This window comes from Hippocampus comes, unplaced genomic scaffold (genome assembly GCF_001891065.2).
Source record: "Hippocampus comes isolate QL1 unplaced genomic scaffold, H_comes_QL1_v1.1 scaffold10, whole genome shotgun sequence".
NCBI lineage: Eukaryota > Metazoa > Chordata > Actinopteri > Syngnathiformes > Syngnathidae > Hippocampus > Hippocampus comes.
In genome coordinates, this window is record NW_017805001.1 from 1,014,070 (window position 1) to 1,038,992 (window position 24,923).

General features: G+C 42.9%; 1 protein-coding gene across 1 annotated transcript; it reads right to left on the minus strand.

The window, feature by feature from the left end:
• Positions 1-22,638: 22,638 nt before the first annotated feature.
• Positions 22,639-24,587, minus strand: LOC109532633 (cytochrome c oxidase subunit NDUFA4-like). The gene is made up of 3 exons (XM_019897578.1): positions 24,460-24,587; positions 23,405-23,465; positions 22,639-22,895 (listed from the first exon to the last, which is right to left on the minus strand). Exons 1-3 carry the CDS (start codon positions 24,570-24,572, stop codon positions 22,839-22,841), a joined length of 231 nt encoding a protein of 76 aa, XP_019753137.1. The 5' UTR covers positions 24,573-24,587; the 3' UTR covers positions 22,639-22,838.
• Positions 24,588-24,923: the final 336 nt, after the last annotated feature.

The window sequence follows — 24,923 nt, forward strand, 5'->3', positions numbered from 1 at the left end:
AGGCAGATGCCAAAAGCCGTCCCACCAGTGGCCGTGTGTGTGTGTGTGTGTGTGTGTGTGTGTGTGTGTGTGTGTGTGTGTGTGTGTGTGTGTGTGGTGCTTTCAAAGGTCAAAGATTGTCCAGAGGAAACCGAAGCAGGGAGCGCTCAGGGGAATCAATATGCCGCTGTTCACAGGCCCAACGCCAAAACCATTTCATGTTCCAACTTGGACGCTCGCTTTGGTACAAAACTTCAATTTCACAAGCGTATGAACTATCGATTTTGCAGGCGCACCTTCATTGTCCTCTGCCTGTCCCCCCCCCCCATCCCCCTCACCCCTCATCTCTCAGGAAAAGTTGTTTTCTGATTGGAATGCGGGGGAACGGAGCAGTCCTCACTTGCGAATTTTACATTTCGTCAGAGTCGAGACAGAGCGCGAGAACACAAAGCTCCGCATTTTGCCGTCCAGTCAGAGGAGCCGCTCTGATACGCGTTACTAAGCCTCTTCTGAGCCGCATTGTCTAGTCGTTTAATTGTCGGTCAATCAGGATTATCCAAAACAATACGTCGCCATTTTCCATGGGCCGAGGAAGAAACGAAAACATTTTGTTGCAGATCGACCAAAAAAAAAAAAAGGTGCCGATCGGAGAAGTTTGTTGAAATTTGACAAGAATAGCGCAGACAGCAGAAGCCGATCATTCATTCTCAACATCTTTGAGAAATTTTGGACCTGTGACTCCGTGACTAACACTACAAATGTGGCAATTCATTCCATCTTGTGTCTTTGATCACAGCTCAGTCTTGGCGGAGTTCTCATGCAAATATAATCAGTCTTATTTTTTTTCATGAGTTGCGCAAAAAGGCGCATTTGCTTTTTTTTTGGGGGGGAGGGGATTTAAAGTATGAACTCTGGAATGTACCATTTCATCATTCACTAGGAACAGATAGGGGAAAAAAATAACCAAAAATATGTCAGTTCAAGCTTAGTGGAAGTCTGGTGCAGTCAAATCTGTCACTTTTTAAAAAGGCAATCGGGCGCACGGATGCCACTTCTTTGTAATTAAAACCTGAAGACTCCATGATTTCACTTGTTAACCGGTTCCCAAAATGTATGAGGTGAGTCCAAAAGCCCCTCACATTTCCCTGATGAATGACATCCCTCTCAAATGCCAAATCAGACCATATCTCTCCACCGTGACAGTGCTCCACTCGATAATCCCGCCATTAAGATGGCCGGCCACTTAATGGCCCCACCGCTTAAATGGCAGATTCATATCAGTCCAATTGCGCGTGACTTTTGGGCTCACGTTGAACTCACATTCGGCCTGGCAGTTGAGAGCACTGGTCCAAACTCTGAACGCGCCTCGACTCCCCTTCCAGATTACTTGTGCTCTTAAAAGACTCACTTTTATCTGTGATTGCTCCGCCTCCGCCTCCTCGAGCATTATTGGATCCCAGAACGCTATAGAATTCTTTTAGTCACACACACACACGCTGTGGTACAAAGAAAAAAAAAATTTCAGCATCCATAACTGAAAAAGCCCATTAGCGCCCACCGGTCCGGTTCCATCTCTCATTTCCCACAATATAGCTGCATTTGTTTGGCTCGTGCAGGGAAATTGGGGGAAAATCAGACAACCTATTACAGTACATCTTTTTTTTTTTTCCCAGGTCAACTCTTATCAAGACATTTAAAGCCACTGAAAGGCAGAGCGGCAAGTACTATTCAATACAGAAACGACGACGACATTTTCGTGCTAACGTGATTGGGAAGTGAGTCGCTGGGCTGGTCGGTCGTTAAGTTTGCTCAGTGGGCTGTCTGATTGATCGTGAGGGAAATTAGCCGCTTTACCCAGTTTGTTATTTCCTTTTGGAATGGGACCGTTACCTTGCCATCCAGTTTGAGAAGTTGGTCGATTGGTTGGTAGGTCAGTAGGTTACTAGGTTGGTTGGTTGACCCATCCTGGTGCTCCATAGTGGCCCTCTGTCTTCCTCCTCCACTCTGTGTGATGTGAGCGGCATGTCAAACCAGTTCAGGGTGTGCCCCGCCTACTGCCCGAAGGCAGCTGGGATAGACTCCAGCACCCCCTGCGACCCTTGTGAGGAGAAGCGGATCAGAAAATGGGTGGATGGATGTTTATACGTCAGACTGTACAGTATCTTGGCCAAAACTCTGTACCCTGTCGGTGAAGCCACCTTTTCGCAAGGAGATATCGTCATGGCAACATTTTCTTCAATAATTGCGTTTTACAAATCATGACTATTTTTCATGGGTACTGAACATTGCGTTTTGTAAAGGTACAATCGGTTACCTTAGCGTCCAGTAATTAGCCCTTTCTTTCACTGTATCGGTTTATTTGCGACAGTGACCCTTGAGCCCGGTCGACTGGAGTGGAGCTCACGAGCGGAGGGAAAAAGTCAGCAGGTTATTGCCACAAATTTGGAGGTTTGACTGGCGACAGCTTTACGACGCCTGAGTGGCCTCCACGACTCGCCGCCTGTCACATTCTATTAGCTCGCCCCACTTCCATTGGCTCGCCTCCTATTCCCCGGCGGCTTCACCGGGAGCCTCCTCCCGTAAATAAAGCAAATGGCCGCGTCGTGTAGTAAATGAAGACTGGGGACCGTGTGGGCACGCGGGCGCTTGTGTGTAAAAAACATTGCTCTGGATAATTTAACCTACAGGAGCGAGACGAATGCGCCCGGCTTGGCTCGTCCTTCATCAGCCGCCAAGTTTAAGTTTGACTTATGCAATGACGCCTGTGTAAACGCTTCGATGTAAATGCTTCAACACACACAGACAGACAGACACGCACACACACACACACACACACACACACACACACACACGCACGCACGCACACACACACACACACACACACACACACACACACACACACACACAGCCACTTTGCCAAAGAAAAGGTTGCGTCTTTCTGCAGTTGCCAAGGGGCGGCAGAAGAAAAGGCCATCAGTCTAATTACTGTTTTCAACATCTGTTCCCTTCTTCTTAAGTGCAGGTGCTCCTCTCACATCCACACAACCAAGAGTCGAAAGGTTACAGGGGGTTGGTTTCCTCATCACTTTTTTTTATTAAAGTCATCAATTTAAAAAAAAAAAGTATTTCGCTTGAGATTTATCGCAGGCTAGTGAATGTGGTGTGCAGGGAGAGGTTGTGTTTGAAACTGGTTGGTCAGATAGCAGGCGGTTGGTCAGTGTATTGCGAGGTAGGTAGGTAGGTAGGTAGGTAGGTAGGTAAGTATGCAGCTAATAGGACAGTTGATAGATGGCTTGTTTAGCTTGTTAAGTAGCTAAGCACCTAGCTAGGTAGGTAGCTAAGCAGCTACTTCACCTCTTGCTGTCAACTGAAAATAACATCACAGTTGCTCGGAGTTCAGACCCACTGTAATTTTCACTATAACGCTACAGGACTGGAGGGGAACACCAGCACCCAGCATGACTAATTTTCAATTAAAAGACTGGGATTCTTGGGTCTTGGCAGTGTCTTTGTTCTACCGAATTAACATTGCACTTGTGCATATTATTTCTCAGGTAATCGGCTTGAGAGCGAGATTGTTTGCTTGACGGTCACTTCCACGAGGAGACGAGCGCACAGCTGTTGGTTCCAATCACACCATTGTTCTCTGGAATTAACTCCATCAACCTTTGTTTGCTGCTTGTGTGTGTGTGTGCTTGTTTGCTGCTTGCGTGTGTGTGCGCGCGCATGTCCATAAATGTCACTTGGTGATTTGCATTTGAGCTCCCACCGCTTTCAGTAGCATACTTAAAACTTAAATCCAGTGACAACTAGAGTGGGCCAACTCCATTTTTGTCATTTTTAGGTTGAGTGCAGAAATGATTTCTTTGGGGGTGGGGATTTTGTATTTTCAGGACAATGTGTTTTGATGATGTGGTGTGTTTTTCACAGTTCTCCCGCTTGGAAAAGCTGATTTGTTGTGAAGGGAAAAATGTTAACTCTAGTAGACAAGAGACAGGAGGAGCACTTTGAGAATAATGGCAGATACAATTTCAGTAAAATATTCATGCAAGGAAACAAGGAAATTCCAACGCAGCTTTGGAACAAGTGTCTGCCTCTTTCTCATTAGGTGAGATTACACATGAATGGGCAATTATAATCTGCCACAAGGAAACTGCCCCCACCCCAACTACAGACATCTTGCATTGTCTTACAGCAAAGTGATAACACAATTTCAGAGAAAGAGAGAGAGGGAAAAAAAACTACTACTACTTTCATATCCTGCCACAAAAAATATACAGATGTGATCATTCTCATGATGGGTTCAATGTGGCATGTTTTTTGAAGTACTGCCGCTTCGAAAAGCTGACTTGTCCAATTATTTTTTGGAAGAAATATAACAATTAGTCAGTATTTATTCATGTATTTATTTTGTTAGCTAATTTGTTTTTTTCAATTTGGTTGGCAGTGATGCTAGCCATAAGATAAACTCAGTCCAGTACGAGTACCACAAGTAGCTCTCAGGGCTCCCTTTAGTGTCCCTGCCCAAGTTCAGTTCAGTTGTATTTAACATTGAAGTGTTAGTGCGCTACTTTTTTAACGGAGGTCAATCTGGTGTTACTTGTAGAGATAGTGTCGACATTTTGAGAACCACTGCTGGGGTTCTCCCATGAGCTCAACAAGACAGCACAAGGCACAGTACCACCTGCAGGAGGCGTAAGAAAAACAGTGGGACCGTCATCATCAAGTGTCGAAGAAGAAGAGGTGTGCTTTTTTTTTTTTTTTTTTTTTTTTTTTTTTTAATGCAGTGCCAGCATCTTAATTGGGCTGCGAGGAGAAGGCAGGTTTGTTTGTTTATTTGTGCGGCAGATGTGAGTCGGCATCAAGTCGCCGCATGTGGGACGCTGCCCATGTCGGCTGTCTTGGCAAATTCCACCAGAGAAGAAGGCTAATGTGATTTCCACCCCACCTCCTCCGCCCCCCCCTTTTGAAGATCGAGATCATCCGACGAGAACAAAAACACTTGGGGGATGAAGCGAGCCTTGACTGTGATGTTCGTCCAAAAGTTGCCCTTGTGGGATCTTTCATTTAAGGCGAACGGGGGGGAGAAAAAAGGCAGAGGAGGAAATCTGGCAGCTGAAGAAAGGAAGAAGCTTGTTGTGACACCTGGATTGTTTTCATCCGCGCCGCCTTTCATCTGTGCGCACAACAATATTCACGAGATGGACATTTTTCCTCCCATTAAACGCACGTATTGCCTCATATTGTCTTCATTTGGCCACGGTCGACAAGCGCCGGGTCGTTTGGGAAGCCGTTCCATGCTTGGCTCATCACTCCAATGCAATTATCAAGAAATAAATAAGCATGTGCGGCTCTACCCAGAGAGCAAACACAGAAAGTTTAATGAAAGCTGCAAAGTCCCACTCACCCTCCCACGCGCGCACTCACATTAATACTGCCTGCCGCCTTGCACGTGACTGAGCTGATCTCCAAAGTTCGTTTTTTTTCGTATTCTTGCATTTTTGTGTTTATTTAAATAATATGTATACATGTTTCAATTAATGTATATTTCAGATTGTCTGAATTCAATTTTATTTTGTAGACAAATTAACACTGCCTGCATGCATGACAGGAATCACACAGGTGTTCGCCAAAGTTCCGTTTTAATTGAAATACACTAAAATTATTTTAAATATTTAATTTAATTAATTTTTTAAATTATAGTTGTATTATTAATGTTTAAAATATTTTAGTTTTAATTTTAATTTGTATTTTAAACTTTATATTTGGTCATTTGTTTTTTTTATTATAGATGGTTTGCTTGGTTTGTTATTTACTGTTTTATTGGAATTATTTTATTATGTTTTGAGGGCTCTGGTTACTTTATGTTCCCTTTTTTTTTTTTTTTTTTTTTTTTTTTTTAGACGAAAGAGCAAAGCGCAAAGAGTCACAATTCAGGACCAATATTTTTGTTTTAAAAGATGCAGCGTCTGCCTTTTGCAGTGACAATGCGACCAATTTTGGGTTGTCGCATCATGGCTGTTTCGTGATATTAAAGCAAAATATTGCAACCATGTTTTATTGAAGTGACTCGCTCTGTATTGTTTAGAATGCCGCCCGCTGCGTGCAAGCATGTCACCTGCAGCGGACAAATGACGCGGCCCTGGGTGCGGTGGTGTTTTTAATTAGCCGCAGCCCTTGGAAAGGCTGATGAGGGACTATTGAATTTGCACTTCAATTAGAGTTCTTATCAAGTGTAGATTACACAAGGCTCACACTCAATTACTACACCGGCTGCACCATGGCGGTGGGGGGCGTCTGGAGGGGTGCAGGGTGAGTGGGTGCAGCCAGGGAAGGTGGTGACTGAAGGCATGACAGCGAACATTTGTTAGTCGCTATAATCACCGAGTCAACCGGAGCAAAGTACACTAAACAATGCTGCTTTGAGATACGAGTTGAATTTGTTTGTCTGAAAACTCATTCTTACATTCCAGCCCCACTCTCCCTGACAAAAACAACCAAAAATGTGTTTTTTTATTCAAAAAAGGCAAAGGAACACTTGATAATATGCTTCATAAAAACATGCATCAAAAACATAATTGAATGTCCTTCAATTTGCAACATTTTGCTTCAGTCCAATGGACATTGTGTTGCTCCTTCTGGTGTACATACCTGCCTTAACCACCTGGGGGCAGTATAATGCAAGCATGAATGTACTGTACATGGAGCTGATCAAAACCCTTGAGCTGAAAATATCTGTGGTTCTTTGAATTTCAGTTATTTTGATATTTTTGAAAGTAAATTATTCAAATGTTTCCATTTAATTATTTTTCAATTTAATTAATTTAGTATTTAATTTTACTCCTTCATTCTGTAATCATCCTTTACTTATTTTTTTGTACTTTTTTTTCCATTTTGCTTTTTTTTTTTTTTTTTTTTACTTGTTCACTGTTTTTAAGTAGTATTTGTCAATGCGGCGTATATTTTGTTGTTTTTTTTTTTTTTTATTCAAGCACTTGGCATTCATTGTTTTGTTCTGCATTTATTTACATTTTCTTATTCACTTATCAGATCTTTTTTTTTTTAATCCATTAGTGCTTTCCTTGTGACATTTACGGAGGACATATGAGCACTCCTACAAGGACGCGGGACAGCTTGCTGCTAATTCGCACCGTCTGATGCGCGTGTGTTATTGAGCCTCCTTCAGAGCGCAAAAGAGAAACGCATTGTTCAGAAGAAGAAGAAGAAGAAGAAGAAGAAATAGAAGGGAAAAAAAACAACAATGTAAATTCTCTGATGGATTACTGCGGCGATGACTGAACGTGGAGTGGATTTGTCTGCAAGGCGCCGATACAAGGACGGCTCAGCTCATTCAGCGGGCCAAGGACTTTGGAGTCGAGGCGCCACCAAGATGGCGGAATGTGAATGAGTTTTTTGGGGTGGGGGTGGGCGAATTACCACAAATTGTGGCCATTAATTTACTCAACGGCAGGTCAGGTGGTGCCCTGTGTTGCATATTGACATTTCTCGGTTTCCTAATTATTGTGAGAAATGATTACGGTGATCAGCGTCTACACATCAATGAATACCAGAAATTATGCAACATCACACATCATTTTTAAATTAGTCGATGTGTTTTAGTAAGCTTCCATAAAGAAAAAAATGCAACTTTTCCCTTTTTGACTGTGTGTGTTTAGATAATTTCCTCCTTCCTACCTGCCATCTCCTCCTGCTCCTCTCACTTCGCATTTGTACTGTCAACAAAGAACGTTCAAGCCTCTCACAGGACCCAAAGGGCATCGCTCTCTTCCGACCGCTCTCACATAATCACTTCAGACCTGCCGGTTTAGACCGACATTTCCCCTGGGAGCCGAGCTGCAGGCCGAGGAGAAGAAGAAGAAACGTAGTTAATGGAACCAGTGTCGTCACTTACATGTTGGTGAGGATCTGGGTAAAGAAATTGTTTTCAACGTTTGGATGACATCATTGGAAGCATCCCACCCCCCAAGAATCACAATTCTACCGCCCAATCATGCTAGCAAAAGCCTTGCTCTTCTCCACACCTTCCATTTTTTTTTTTTTTTTTTTGCGTCATTTCTGCCCCGCCCATTTTGGAACACACTATGGCTAGTTAATCATGTTGCAAAAGTCAACGGCTGCAGGTGTGCTCTTAGCGAGCCGGTAATTTGTTACGTGCAAAGTTGCATACGCTTGCCAGGAACGCTTTTTCTTTTTTTTTTTTTTACTGTGTGCTGGCGGCGGAGAAAAAGAAAAAAAATATATCTTAATCAACAAGGAAGCGACGCCGACTTTGGCCCGCTGTCAAAGTTTGAGCCCACTTTGACTGACTTGGGGAAGCCGATGCAGCCTCCAGCGCGATTCCGGCGGGGAACATTTGCATAGTAAAGGCTGGCGTCGGAGCTCAAGGGTTCTCACTGCCGTCTAATTACACTCAAAGTGTGTGAAATATAAACAACGGTGCACAATGGCGCAGTAGTACACGAATGGGATACCTACAAGGTTTAACATGTGCTGTTTATGTTTGTGAACTATATACCCTTAAACAAGATAAGATAAGATAAGATAAGATAAGAAAACCTTTATTAGTCTCGCAATGGAGAAATTCCCAATTCACAGCAGCATAGTTATGAATGGAAGAAGTAGAACAACAAAATATAGGAGCTGCTGGAAAGGCAGCCACTCACGCGGCGCCATCTTGAAGTCAAAATAACAAAAATAACACAACACAACACATAGGACACAGATAGTCGTGCAATCTTCACCACTAAGGTTCTTTTATTCACTTTTGACGGGTTTAACAGGGCAGGATTGATCACGCCCTTTCAAAAAGACTAAAAGGAATCAATTTAGAATACGTTTCAACACGGAAGCGGTTATCGGCGTGGATACTTCTCAGCTATTAGCCCGCAGAGCTGAAAATGCAAAACCGTATGTCACGGTTTGTAATTGTTTTCATACATTGGGCACACCGCCTTATAAGACGCAATCTACAATGCATCCACTAGATGGAGCCACGCTCAAGGAAACCCCAACAGAACGATCAGATGCCAATAAAACTTATTTAATGAAGCGGCGACACAGTTCACTTCACCAACACCAAGTTATAACATTAACTCGTTAACGTTGAACTCTCTTGCCGCCGCTCTATTTCCGTGTTCAACTCCGTAAATCAATCACCTTAAATTTGAACTCTGCGTTGTCAGCATGCCTCGAGCAAGGAGCCATTTTGGGGGTCGAAGTATTACCGTAATGACCATACACAAGGCGCATCGGATTTTAAGGCCCGCTGTGAGCTTTTCAGAAAATGGAAGGCTTTTAGGTGCGCCTTTTAGTGCGGAAAATACGGCATGCGTTTCCTTGAAGAGAAAGAACGCGGCACATTTGACAGCGGGCAAACAAAGTGGTCCATATGTCAAACTGTAGCGAGGCAGACAGACTGAGGCTGTCTTGTCTTTCAAGGCGAGGTTGTGCTTGGCTGGTGAAATACGAGCAGTCCAGGCAGAGACAAGGACATGTGGGGGCAAAACATGGCCGCAAGCGGACGCTCTTATTTGTCATTTCGCTTCATCTCCGCCTGGCCGCTGTAAACATCTTTCAATAAAACGAGCGGTCGCAGGCGCGGTTATCCGTCCTCTCCTGACGCGGGCGGGACGCGGCGACCCCGGCGCCACAGGTCCTAGCATTTTTCTTCAATCCCGCCGCTCATTAGGGAAGCCGAGCTTTTAAAAAGCGCACAAAAACAAGCTCCGCTGCGGCCATTAAAATGGCACACCGACTTTTTAATTAAGTCTCCTAACATGATGGAGGCCAGCGAAGTCGTTCCCATCTCATTTAGTGTGGATTTGAAGCCTTTACCGGGCCCGCTCGCACCATTAAAGCACCACAAGAGTAACACCTCACATCTCACCAGTGTCACGCATCATCGTCCGTTGGCATTGTGCTCTTTTGTCCCGTCGTGACAAAGAACCAGGACGCACTTCCGGGCTTGACTTTGTGGCGAATTACGACAAAAATGAATACGGCACTATTGACCTAAAATGTAGGTCAGGAAGAGAAATCACTCCCATTTTCCAATTAACTCAAAAGGCAACGAGCTGAATCTCATCTGTTTGTTCACTTTTTGCTCTTGGCGGAGTAAAATTTGACAAAAGGGTCCGACTGAGCCAGAGCGTCAACAACCGGAAGTGGTCTCACTACGGTTTGCTTCTGCCCACTGGATTGATTTAAGCCGCATTAAATTGTCTGCTAGTTCACTCTTGAGGACTTCATTTTTTTTCCAGTAGGGCATGTGATTTTGTTTGACGGGTACATATTTGCACAGAAAATTGCTGACTAACTGCTCTGAATTCATTGGGATGGCTAAAATGGGGGATTCATAATGCAGTCGGTGCTGTTGTAGGAGATGAACGCATTTAGGACTCTATTGACTAAAAGTGGACTTAAGAGAAAACTCGGCAAGAGTTTTCAAATGACAAGAAAATGCAGAGAACCGAATCCCTTTTTTTTCTTGGTGTACTTGAGGATTGGCCGTTTGTTGAGTTAGAACCAAGGTCCGGTTCAGCCAGATGGGTGAAAAGTCAGCCATTCTAACACACCTGGAAGTGGTGTGACTTTGGTTTGCTTCAGATCTGAATACGTAATGCAATTCGTGTACTTCTTTCCACTGTATTAACTGAGGCTACATTTGATCTGAATTTGTTTGAAAATACAGACAAATTGCTCTGGATTCACCTGGAAACCAAAAGCCACCAAGTGGTTCAAAGCAGAAATCCAATCCAGTCTACAGGGCACGTGTGAACAGTGCAAAGCACATTGAATCCTTTTTTTTTTTTTTTTTTTTTTTTTTTCAAAAAACAGATTTAGATTCACTTCAACACTTATTAATGCACTTATGCAGGGTCTTTATACTTCAGGGGAGCTTCGTGGGGCCAATTCCTCAAACCCCAGTGCTAAATCTGCTCCAATCTGGTTTCAGAATCCTCAAATCGGATCTCATGATACTTTCCCCCTAAATCTGCATGAGAGGGACTCTAAATTTTCATTCCACTCCTGGCCAAAGGCCTCTTGAAGCATCCTTGCGGGGGACCCTCTTGGTTGAGAGTATCACACTTTGGGTCCCTTTGGCTCAGCCTGGCTCACCGCTCATCACTTCTTAAACGTCCCCTTCCATCGCAATATTCCATTCTGCCTTCCATCTGTTTATTTATCTCGCTTCCTCTTTTCTGCCACAGAGGGGGGAGGAGGGGGGGGGGTTGCCGTTGCCAGCCATGCTGGCCTTCTCATGGATTTACATATGCAAATGAGAGCCAACGTGCCTGCTCGATCCGCAATTAAGGCAACAGCTGACAATCAAACGTCGGCCCGCATTACCGGAGCTACGAGAGATTTATTTTTTTTTCCTCGTTTGGGTTAACCGTACGTGGCTGAAGTGGAGAAGCGTGGTCCTGGAGCGAACCATTTGTCTTTGATGAGCCAAGCGACTGACTTACTTTTTATGCGTTAAAGAACTTATTAACAATTGATTAACATACTCTACAAAGGAGCGGGCCTCCGTTAATAAGCCGCAAATATCAGAAGCCGAAACCGACATTAACATTTTATATCAGGGAAGGGTGAAGAATGGCCCACGCACCGTTGACGTCATCAAGGGTCCTGTAAAAGTAGCTGCATTCATTTAGCCATTGTTTTCTAAAATTGGGTCATTATATGAAAACTTTTTTGTTACTCATGCATCCCTCTTAATCTTGTGTGAATTGATTTATTGTTAATAGTAAAAAAACGGGACAAGATGAGCGATTGGGAAAATAAAAATGATTGCAGACACATTTCAGAGATTTGAATTAATTCACGAATAATTCAATGAACGAATAATGCCGATTTAAAAATGAGCATGAATGATCTCATTGTTAAAATAAACAATTTCATGTACTGTACATATTTTAATAAAGTACGCTATTCGTCAAAACATGATGCAAAACATGAGTCTGTTTTAACTGAAAATGTATTTCAACATTTTAAAAACATCCATTCGGGTCGGTTTGTTTTGTTTTTTTGCTTAGCAACAGCATTTTTCAGTTGAGATTTTTCTTTTTAAATGGATCAATGGGGACACTTACAATTATGCCGTTAAAATGTACATCAAAACACTGCCGTTTTGCCCGTTTTTAAAAAAAAAAAAAAAATTTTATGTTTTGCCACAACAATGGCACTTCCATACATAAAAACACACATTTGAAAATGTGTCTCAACGTGGACGTTTTTCAAGCCGTCTGCTTCACCCAAGCGGTGACTTACTTTTTATGCATTAAAGAGAGCTTATTAACAATCAAAGCACTGGGAAACCATTTACATACTCTACAAAGAAGCGGCCCGTCTTTAATAAGCTGCAGAGGTCAGAGGCTATGACCGACATCGAGATTCTATACCATCAAACGAGGAGTTAACGACATGCAGGCCCGTTTTTTTTTTTTTTTTTTTTTTTTTGGTGCCAGCAGCTCTCACTTTTACGGGTGCCAAGCCGACGTGTAATTAGCATTCCCTCTGAGTCACCTGTCAAGTCCACAAATCATTTGGAATTCAGTCCCGGATTCGTCTCCAAATGTCCGCATCGGGACCTTGCCTTGGGGAGGTTCGAGGACCACCGCTGAAGGGATGCTTGGGGGGGGGGGGGGGGGGAGGTTGTTGGGGGGGTGGGGGGGGATGCGAGGCAGGAAACTTAGTTGCCTGCCTTCAAATTTCATCCCAGTTTGTTTAAATGCACTAAATTATGTGTGATGAGCTAAACTTTGGCTAACCCTTTCTTGGACACTTGGGAGCACAAACACACACACACACACACGCACGCACACGCACACACACACACACACACACAAACACAATATTCTATCCTCACACTGCTTCCTTAACGCTGGTTTCCTCTTCACAGACTTAAGTTATCAAACAACATCGTGCCTGAAGTGCTGAGAGTGGAGCATTCTTGGTTGTTATTCTGCAACAACAACAAAAAATGCTAATCCAAACGTTTTAAAAGAGCGGTTGGCGTTGCCTTTGCAGACAAGGCTGTGATGATTTTGGAGTCAGAGGACGTCCTTGAGGTTGAGGAAAAAAAAGTGACGTTGACATTGTTTGTCCAGGTTTTAAAAAAAAAAAAAAACTAACAAACAAACAAAAAACAGGCACTTAAAGGATTTTGGGGGTTGTGCTACATGGAAATTATGGACAGAGTGGATTTACCTTGGTGATGGAAACCAACTGGACAATAGTGTTTCCAGATATTTGCATCCAAGAATGATGTCTTTACAATCACGGTGCTCCTGGTCTTGCGTGACAGCTGCGAAATCTTGACATCAACCTGGAACAACGTAGACATCTTTTGGTCATGAGTCCCTTGAATAAAATCCTTCATACCAGCTGCCATGATTTGTGGTCCTTGATTCCACCCTTAGGCGCCACCCTGTTCAGTTGCAAAGTAAATCTGGAGCAGATTTCTGTTTACACGGCACAAGTTCACAAACACTGGACCCGCTCCTAACGTGAATCAAAAACAGTGAAAACTAGTGACCCAGCAGAAATTGGTTTCTTTACCTGATGAAACTATACTTAAATCAATACAATTAATAGATTAAGAAACTGTAAGCCAAGTGAGCAAGAAGCAAACCAGAGTGAGACCACTTCTGAAGCCGATGGGATCCCTTTTAGAAACTACAAATCGGTCATTAAGCGGAAGGCAACTATGACCCGATAGAAAACTATCTCATTCTCTTTAAGCTGAAACGGCCCTCAATCAAGACCATGAAAGCAAACCGGAGTGAGACCAGTTTCAGACCTGTTGACTGCCAGTCAGTCTGTTGGTTATACCCGCACTAATTGTGTAAATGACACTCCCTTCGACTCAATGAGCTTTCTTGGTCTCGGCGCTGACGCCGCTGCTGATGAGCTTCAACCTCCACGTGTCTCATTGTATCAATTGGTGCAACCTATTCCCACCTCGTGCATAAACATGAGCTCTCTATCTGGTTGCTATTGATTGTGCTGCATGTGTAACCACATCGAAAACTGTGAAAATCAAGTTACCTCGGAGAAGATGATACAAGGTTTAAATCAACAGGCTGTCTGGGCAAACTAAAGAGGTGGACCTATAGGCAGAGCCTGATCACTGCTGCACTGTGATTGGTCAGTCAAAACATCAATCGTGACCTGTGAAATTGAACGGTATTATTTTATATTATTATTATTATTATTTTATATATTTGTTTAGGCATTCCTGTTGATTCTTGACGACTTCAACCATCCATTAGGATGACCGCATAGCTTTATTTTAAAAAAGAAAATTAAAAAATGATGCATACATCCGCATTGCTTTATGCGTCGCTTTCATTTATCTGGGTTGCCTGGTTGATCATTTTGAGCACTTTACCAGGCTGGCAATGAATTCTACTCGTCCGAATGGACCACATAACAACACTTTGCTGGACGGTATTTCCACAACACTCCGTCAGCGACATCTTCACTCTGGCGAAGATCCAAAAGGCACCGGAATGTGTGTGTGTGTCTGTGTGTGTTTTTGTCAGCCGATCCGGACCTTTGGAACGCCTACAAAGTCGCATTCCCTGACAAAATCGATAGTCCAATATGTTCCGTCAGTGGTAACAGATGATCCGAGGAGATAGGCAGCGGCGCCTCCATCAGGACAGCCAAAGCGCCGTCCCGCGATCTGGCGGGACTGCCAATAACAAACGAGCAGACGGATGGAGGCAATAAACAGCAATGGCTTCAGATCTAATAAGTGGCGAGAGAAGGACATTTTTCTGACATTTGTCTCCTTCCATAAGGCCGGAATACAAAAGGTGACCATTTTTAGTCATAAAAATTCCCAAGACATTCTCCAATTGACCATTTTTCACCCAGCCAGTGTAAAATAAGTGTCCTGAAATTATAACAAAAGTATGAAAAGGTGGAAAATGCCATCTTTTCAAACAGGCAGTTTCAATGGGGCTTCAAAGAGTACCTCTGAAGGCGGAAAACTCCTAAATCAAGTTTGGCAAATCAAAGTTGGTGTCATTAACATGGAACAACGAAATGGGAAAAATTCGGACGACAACAACTTTGTCGGCTGTGTGAAAGGGGCTTCTGATATGAGCCCCCCCAAATCCGAGTTATTTCCACTGTTGTCGTCTTTCCCAAGCAGCGTGAAAGGGGTTCAAAGTAATGTGCTTTGCGCATATTCCAGGGCGCTTGACTGCGGCCTGCAGCGCATGATGACTCGTGCTCGTGGCCTAATTGACTTGAAAGTGGTTTGAGGGCGGGGGGGTTGGGGTAGGGGGTTAAAAAAAAGTGAGCGGGACAATGGCGTCCCCTCTGATAAGGCCGCATGTTGCCAATTAGGCCCACCGGCGTTCGTCAGAAGTGTGGACGAGCGAGTCGGGCGGGTGGGAGCATTAGGGCGACCGGAGGGCTTTTTGTCCTCGCCGTGACATCATTATGAGCACGTTCGCTCACATTAATGCCGCTTTGCGTCGGCGCCCTTTCCGTGATGAACAACACGCTTTGACTGGCCTTAATGAAAAGCTCTAATAACATGCAAATGAGCTCATGAGCAGGAACAACGACAACAAACTTTCCTTTGTGATGTTGTAATTGGACTGCTTTTCAGTAGTTGGTTGACTTTTCTTTTTTCTTTCTTTTTTTTGAGTTCTCAAGAAAAGCACTTTGTTGTTGCGATATGAAAGAAAGCGTTTTTTTCATGGGGGAAAGAAAAAAGACTTCATAATGATACCTTGTTTTTTTTAAATTCTAATATATCTTTTTTTCTAGAAAACAATCGTTTACTCTCCTAATGTCACAATCAATCCCAAAATATGCCTCTTCGCAAATTACGATTCGTCTTGTAAAAAGGAGATACTGTTGTGATAGTAGAATGTCGTCATTAAAAAAAAAATCTTTACTCTCCCAATACGAATGGCTTTTCTCATGTAATGATTAATTTTGAAAATAAAATGTTCTTGTCATTTTATGATTTTTCTTTAGAAAGCATCTTTTCTCCCAACATTACAAAGACTCTTTCATTTCTCAATGCAACTTTACTGTCATACTACGATTGACTTTTTTTTATTACAGTGTCTTGCCATTCTCATGTTTCTTAAAAAAAAAAATAAATAAATAAAACTATTTTTATTTTTCATTCTTCTCTCCCAACATTTTGCCTTTTATCTCGAGAAGTACTGATGTTAAAATTGGACTATGTTTTGGTGTTTCATATGACTTGCTTCTCATAATAAGCCTTTTACTTTTAATTAACATATTTTATTCTCATAGTATTACAAATTGTTTGAACTGATTTTTTTTTCTGGGAAAAATTAGGACTGTTGGAGCAATTTACAATTTTTTCAAATTTTTTGGTGAAAACAGACTTGTTGCAATATTTTAACTTTTTTCTTGAAAAATGGCTGAATTCATCAAAAAAATGTAAATGTTATTCCTGAAAAAAATAGAATTATCTTTGTAATATTTTTTTTTTTGTGAACAAAAGCTGACTTCATTCACACAACTGTAACTGAATTTTTTTTTTGTCTTCAGTCCCTTGTCGCAATATTTTTTTTAACCCTTTCAGGGACAGCGGTCACTACAGTGGACAGCTTATCATGTGATCAGGTTACAGGTTATCATTATTGGTGCATGAAAAGGTTAAAAGAAAAAAAATACTGTTGTAGCAGTATTTACACTTCTGACTGTATCAATCAGAAGACTCAAAAATGAGAACTCTGACTAAACTTTCCCAGTTCGCCCACGTTGCACGACAAACAATTACGCTCGCGCGGAGCAACAAAACACCACGTAATGAGACGAGCGGGCGATCAGAACGGAAATATTCCCCGCGAATTTGTTTTCCGTCTAGATATTAGCGGCGGGGCGGCATTTAGCCTGCTGGGCCTCATCTCGCCTCTGAGCCGACGTCGGCGTCCATCCGTCGGCTGTCATTAGACCTAATAGACATGCCGCGCTCCGGCTCGGCTTCGGTTATGAGATGCATTAAGGTCGCAATGAGCCCGCGCGTTCTCTGCGACGTCTTCAAAGCGTGCGCGGAAGACTTGTTTTGCACGCAATCTATATTTAAATATCTCTGATTGTGTGGCCTGCCTCTGCAATAAGGTGTAATGAAGCGGACGCCTGGCTACATAAGGAAAATGAGACCGCGTGCGCTACATTACCGAGTTCGAAATTGCAAACATGGGATGGAAATTAAGGACTCTGATTGTTTTGTTCATGTCCTCCATTAATCATAATCATCGCCTGGATGTACTAGCAATCGTTGACATGTGACAGATGAGCAGATGCTGAATAAAGAGGAAATATGGAGTCTGAAAATACAGATTCCAGGTGTCAAAAGCAGTGGCATTTTTTTGGTACGTGCAACCTGCGCGGCCGCACGCAGTCTTGTCGAAAGTTCAACGCAGATGTTTGAACGTGGAATGTGTGGCTCCCTTATGGCACTCTCTAATTTGTGGTCGGACCAGAAGAGATAGAAAGCGACTTTTTTAACAGTGCGCCACTGTAGTGGCTGATACATAAATTTGACTCAACACAGAAAACAGCCTTTCGGTAGTGACTAATGTGCAACTCACCATGCATATAGAAGAATGGATGTTCGCTGGGGTGTCTGATGTGAAACACTGACGTAAACTGTGTTTCAACAGCTTTCTACTGTAGTCACTGATGTGCAATATCGATATCAAGACTCCACACCTATTAAAAAAAAAAGTTTTTAACAGTGGTTCATGTAGTGACTGATACGCATTTTAGATCTCAACACCAGCAGTTTCCAGGCCTTTGGTTCATTTCTCCATTGGTCCAACAGGCCTCACTCGCTTTCAACAGCTTCACTACACTCTGCTGCCCCCCAGTGGAGGTTGCCGCAACAGCATGCCAAAGACGACGCTCGTCTTCATCTGCGTTTTTTAATTGAGGCGACGAGCGGTCCTCTCTCCTGGGACGGTGTCGTAACCCCAAAGCGTCAAGAGAACACAGCTCTGTGACCTCCACGTCAGCGTTTTGCCGATCAATGCAAGCCCAGCGAGATCATTAGGAATCCTTGAAGGAGCCGGACACCCACTCCGGTTTTCTCCATTGGCCCTCCTATTAACCTCCCGCTCATTTAGCTGCAATGATCCAACAGGCGCTCGTTAAAAGTAGCTCCCAAACAAACACACACAGAAAAAAAAAGCCAGTTAGGTTTGAAAATGCTGGCGCCGGTAAATGTTCCCTCCACACCTCATTGAAGGCCTTCTCCGTTATATTTTCCGAGCCTGAATAAATTCCATCACCTGAGTCCGTTGCCACTGCAGCTTATTTGTTAAGCGCGCCACTGAATTACGAGCTCCCAAGGGCGCCCCTGACGCTTTTGTTCTCGGGGACAGTCAACTGGCGGCGGCGACGTCTTCAAAAAAAGAAACTCCTTTCGAGTGTGAAGCCGCGCTCTCCGTTCAGCCACCGAAGAAGCCTTGCGGTGTCCTCCGATGAACCCCAAAGAGAACGTTTCTCACCTCTAATGTCCATGAAGTCAGACAAGGGCGGAATTGATCAAGGGGGACCTGTGTTCAACATGCATCAAAGGAGTTCTTGGATAATGTTTGGAACACTAAAAGAGGGAGTTCACATTCAAAGCAGCAAGAACTTCCATCGTCAACTCTCAGGAGTGAGGTAGGTCAGTGACTTGCATGCCCAAGGGGACATACAGTAGTCAGGAAGTAGACGACTAGTTACTTTTGCCATTTGTCCGCGGTTGGACTCCATTTCAAAGAGCCAAGTCCTTACAGATCAACAACTGCCACTCCAAACAAAGTTTCCTGTCTGGGAATAAAACCCAGGCCGCAACAGAGATGAGTTTTGTGTATTGAATTGACTTGTCATCACAATGCAAATACAGTATAGAGCTTAGGTTTAACATTGTCTCATCATTATGGCGATTAGACAAAAATTCCTAGTTTCAGGATAAAGAAAAACTCTTCAAATATACACACAGTCTTGATGGTTATCATCATCAGTCACTACAGTGTACTACTATTCGAGGATGTTTTGCTTCGATATGCATGAGTGTCCACTGCCACCCACTGGTCGGCACTTGTGATCTTGAGGCTTGCCATTAGGATGCATGCCGATGGAAGACATTGTTTTTTTCTGGTACGACTTTTGAGATAAAGACTCTTTGTAGATGGAAAGGAACAGTTTTTAAAAAGCTCTCCACTGCAGCGACTGATGCAAAACTTTCAAGATTCGTGCATATGGAAGAAAAACGGCTTTCAAATTACTGCCAGAAGCATGCCTGTCATCAACTTTCTACACATACAGAAAAGAGTGATGAAATCGCCGTTCATTCTGTAGTGACTGATACACAAAACTGACATCAAGACTCCACCTGGTGTTTGACTTGTCATGTTTTCGTTCGTCTGTCGTGTCGCTAATCAGCTGTCAGCAGCCACACGAGTGGCGGGAGGGTGGTAGTGGGTATATGCGGAAAGGGTGTACATAGGATGCGGGGAGGGGGTGGGGGTGGTCTCTCCCCGCGGCGGCGCCCCGGGTCGAAAGCAGGTTTGAAGTTTAATGATGCCAGCTGCCAACTCCGCCAGGCTGCGAGTGCTAACGAGCTGGCACCGGCGGCGGACTGAGCCACGGCGGCCACACCTGGAGTAGCACTCTTTTTTGCAAGAGGGCAGGGCTGAGCAGGGTACTGGTGGGGGAAGGGGGGCGGGGAGGTTGTTGGAGACCTTGCCACCAAGAGGCCCCGTGTCTTCTCTTTGAAGAGTGCCGAATTTCCATATTTCATTACACGTCGCTGACTGACAAGGCCCAACCAGATGTTCTATTTTCAGCTATTTAAATTCTGACCTGCTTTCTAGTGGTGGTGGTGGTGGGGGGAGGTGGGGATATTGTTTTCTTTTTTCCCCAGCCTTTCTTTTTCTTCACGTTTTATCCTGTTTAGGGTGGCAGAAATCTTAAGCCTATCACTATACTACACCCTGGACCGGTCGCCAGTCAATGAAAGGGCACAGACAGGCCACCGAAAACCAAAACAGCTTTTGGAAACATTTTTGTGGGTTCACTCATACCCAACCGAAAGTGATACTACCAATTGAAACTGGTGATTAATTTGAACATTCAGGCCAGGGGTGCAATAAATGATGAGTTCTTTCGAGAATTTTGTGTTGATTTTGATTGATCAAAGGTCGCCATCATGCTCCATCCACACAAGTCGAAAAGATCTCAACCTCATTGCAATTTCATGTCACCCATCAATCCAGGATTCATAGTTCAAATTATGACTAGTTTTGAGTTCAAGGCGATTTATCAAAATTCATCGCTTTGCTACTCCCACATACAATCCCCAAACCTCACTCTTTCCCCAATTTAGCATAACCCAACCAAGGATGGTCCATCGTTAATAAACAATTTTAGATCAGATCAGAATCATGGGTTAGGGTCCATTGGCCTAGAAAAAAGAAAATCATCAAAACAGACACCATGACAAGGAGGAGTATGATCTGTTACTTTTTTTTTTTTTTGTTCTTGACTTGCCTCTTTTCCCAGTGAACATTTACCCTCTGCCGCATAAAACACAAAACACCTACCATCTGCGCTTTTGCCTGAGGACACTATTCATGCAGCACTGATTGTTTCCGGGATCAAACCCGCGGCCTCGACACGTCTCGTCCCTACACGCTACATAAAACACCACCGCGTCGCTCCAACTTCGGTGTCCCTGAGACGTCGGTGATTCATCCCGACGCCGTTTCCCATCGAAACAGTTGCTAAACGGCTGCGTTCTGCCGTGATCCCTCATGAGGAAAATACGACAGCCGTGACCTTTCGCTGTGTGCCGTGCAAAATGGTACTTTGTCATCCCCCGTGACAATGCGCAAGGATCAATAAGAGTTTGTCGGGATGAAAGTTCCTTGACAAACTCCCCTGTTCCTCTCTCTCGTGTGTGTGTGCGCTTGTGTGCGTGTTTGAATGCTTCTTTGTCTCCCCTGTTTAAGGCAACATCAAACATCATCATCATCATCATTAGTGCTGATAAAAAAAGCCATTTGAGAGATTATATGGTGAATTTAAACATCATGGATAAAAAGTTGGAGGCTCATAACTCTCTTGTGTGAAACTCCATGCTGCACCCGTTAAGAGTGTAGCTTTTCTCCAACTTCGGGCTCGCATTAAAAATGTCTCGTGACCAAACCCAAAACACAGGTGAGCTGTAACGTGATTCTTTCAATATTATTTACTGTATGGACTGAGTGACGAACAAAACCAATGACCCGAAGTTGTATCGAGTTCCCCATTGGTGGACGGCACCACAGCTCTAAGTGCACCTTCCCTTCTTTCAAGGTCAATTCTATTGATGGGAACTTCCTGCTGACCTGTGTGGGAAAGCATGAGGTGAGTCAAGTGGTTACAAGACAACTCCTTTCATTTCTTTCCAGAGTCTTTGTGATTCGGAAAAAAAAACAAAAAACAAAAAACAAGCAACTTTAAGAAGCACTTTATTTTCTGGAGGATAAAAATAAAATGTTTATCGGCGACCGATTTTCGGACAGACGTGTCAATAACTGTTTCTCATTTACCTATACATACACACACACACACACACACACACACACACACACATATATATATATATATATATATATATACACATACATACTATTTTTTTTTTTAACGCACATAAAAACCAGTTTATTATTTGTGGCAGTAGTTTTCACACTTTCCACAGTAGTCCCCCCTCTCTTCAATGCTATTTTTAAGAATTGTTAAGATATGGCGCTGGCTGCTAAAATACAGACCGCCGAATACAAATTGGCGCCATTTTGTATTTTGGACGCCTCACAGTCATACAAAGAAAATCTTTATGAGGAGTTGGTTTTGAAAAGATCCGAGGTGATGGCAAAAAAAAAGATTCCCTGTGAAATTCCAGGTATGGCTTCTTTTTTTTTTTTTTTTTTGCAGGTCTATTTATGGTGGAGAAGCCCTTTTTTTGTGACTCAACACCATTAAAAAGCTGGCTTCTTCATTTTTTTTTGCAGGTCTATTCATGGTGGAAAAGCCCTTTTTTTGTGACTCAACACCATTAAAAAGCACTTATCTTACATTAAAAAAATAATAATAAAAATCCATATTGTGCACAGGGGCTCCCAAAAGTCAGTGAAGAAGGTGGTGGCGGATTTAGCAGACTGCTTCTGTTCAAACACAAAAGGTCTTCTTGACATTTTGCGGCGGCCGTGTTAGTTGCTCATGCTTGTCGCCTCTTTCTCGCACCCTGCAAGGCCTCAGACACGGCGACATGTTGACATTTACAAACTTATCAGACTGGAGAAGAAATGGTACAGCACTCGCGTTCTCTCCTCCACTTAATTATTACTATGAAAAAAATGCAATAAAAAGTAAGTCGTCCTTTGTCGACATGCTTGGCGACAATTTTCGTAGAGAGCGCTCCCCGTTCGTTTGTGACCCCATTCGACTGATAAGCTTCTGGATGGCGGCAAATGAAGTGAGCAGGATGCAGGTGAAATGAGGAGAAGGGATTATGAAATGAAACCCAGCAAATAAAAGGCAAACAAGACTGAACATGCTGCATAAGGACAAAGAAAGATAATTTAAAAAAAAAACAGATTCTTTTCTCTTGTCAGGAGGAGAAAAGTCTCCTTTCACTTTATTGACTCACAGCCAAAACTGAAGACGAGCGGTGTTTTCAACAAAAAAAGGGGTATGCGATGAGGAAGCTTAAATATGAAACATTGTGCGGGTTTCGCCGCTGGCACCCCGACGCGTCCAAGAGTGTGCTTGTGCGTTTGGTCCGGCAGATGAGAGACGCTTTAGAAGTCGGGCCCTTGTTTCTTCAGTTTGCTGTAGTCGATGTTGACTGCGTAGAACTGAAGAGCATAACGGAGAAGACGGGTGGGCTCAAAAGCTCTCAACCTGCTTGCTCCCTTCCCTCCCTTCTCATGTGACAATTTCAAATGGAGGTGGCAACAGTTCCACTCTGGTCCTGTTGGTGGCAGTGAGGTTCACTAAGAACCACTGAATTAGGAAATTGAAAATTCTTGGATTTGTCCCAAAATATTTTCTGTCATCCTTGGCCGGTGTCACCTTGTTCCACACGATCTTGTGCAAAGTATTCATTTTCATGATCGAAACATTAACCTGTTGTCTCGTCATTTTCATCAGACACACAGATCCCCTGTAATTTAATTCAAAACCAACCTGACACGAAGTGGCAAACTTCACACTGATATTTGAGTTATAAAATTAGAGAAAGCAATTTCAAACGGTCCACCATATATCACATGCCGAACAACCAATGAGAACAACTGCACTGAAACCTTTCTTTTTTATACATCTATGCGCAATTAATATACAACACATCTTTTTTCAAACCAACCTTGTACTGATCAGTCGGGGCCATCTTGTTCCACGGCTCGGGGTTGTTCTTGCGATCCCAACTGCACAAGTCAAATTAAAAATGATTTTAAAAAATCTATTTCCAGTACAGTCTACACATGACAAAAATAAAAATATGATGCCGCTTACCTAAGTGGAATGTGAATGTTTCCCAATTGGAAACAATGTAACGCGAAATGATCCCGTTACCAAATCAAACCATCAAAACTGATCATTTTATTTGGATTGCACCTTTGCACGGGTGTTTCACAATAAAAACAGACAATGAACAAAAAGAACCTATTGACCAATTTGCATGAACGTAGTAAAAGAGAAAATTGACGTTCTAATCACACGACTGTAAAAACACTTAAATATAACTCAGATTAATAAAAGTTAATAACCCTTTAAAGACCAATGACAGATTGGAGATGGCACAAAACGTGTTTGCGTAGCAATACTGTCAACTTGTCTCATTTTTAAAGTATTGCTGGAATTTTCAAGTGTCTTTAGGCAAGCATCTATTTGGAAAATTTATTTGTGCATGAAATACTTATTGCACTACACACATGCCAAAGGTTATCAATACACTTTTCATTTTGTCAACACTGGTACACTACACAGTTGTTTGTAATTTGGAGCTAGTTTTGTCGTATGAGGTTTACTGAGCTGAAATCTCAAGACAATACATAGTATAAATTTCCCTTGGTATATTTTTCCAAAACATCACGCTCAGACTCCTAAATCGTACCACATTTGGGGAGCTAAGATTTCAGACCGTAAACCCTTATTTTCCACCCGTTGCCAGATGAATATAGGTTTATTCGATAACTGTCTTGGAGTTAGTATTTATTATTGTTAAAAACGACTAAACTTTGGACACTCCCTATAAGCTCCGAACAGGCTCAATGTTTAATTACCCCATGAGTCCATGTGAAGGAACCTTTTATCCCTTGAAAGGCTCTATATAGAATCTAAATTGGTATAGGTAACAATAGGGCTAGAAGGACATGTCAGTGGGTTTAAAATGCCTTGTAATGTGGGTAGCATATTTACCAGACATCTGGGTTCCTCAGTCCCAGGCGAGCCAGGTACATCAAGGACATGACTGTACCTCCGCCAATGAAGAAGAAGAGTGGGATCAGCTGCAAGAAACAATGCAGCAGCATGAGGAAAAAAATAGCAGCCCTTCTGTTTGACCACAAACAAGTTAGTCACAAAGTCAACCATGGACGCCTGAAGCAAGAAAATAACTTTATAAATTCCAGTTCAAATAAGAACAAAAAAGATTACTATTTGTGTTCAAATGTAAGCACTACGGCTATCAATAACGTGTACATTCAGTAATCTTTCTTGATTATTTTTATTTTAATAAAATATTTTAATATTTGCTGTAAAGACACGTGTCTTTAACATGTTATTCTTTGGGGTTTTGACTGTTTGATTTTCCAGAATGGCAAAGCTGCTTCGTTGAAAGAGTTATTTGTGAAATTGCTAAGCAGCTGCCATTTACGACCTAG

Bases quoted from the DNA above. Each gene is read 5' to 3' on its own strand.
- LOC109532633 (XM_019897578.1), bottom strand. From the start codon at position 24,572: ATGCTGCTGCATTGTTTCTTGCAGCTGATCCCACTCTTCTTCTTCATT. The intron at 23,466-24,459 runs GTAAATATGCTA...TGACTTGTGCAG, and splicing joins CTGAGGAACCCAGATGTCTG to TTGGGATCGCAAGAACAACC. The intron at 22,896-23,404 runs GTTGGTTTGAAA...TATGCTCTTCAG, and splicing joins CCCCGACTGATCAGTACAAG to TTCTACGCAGTCAACATCGA.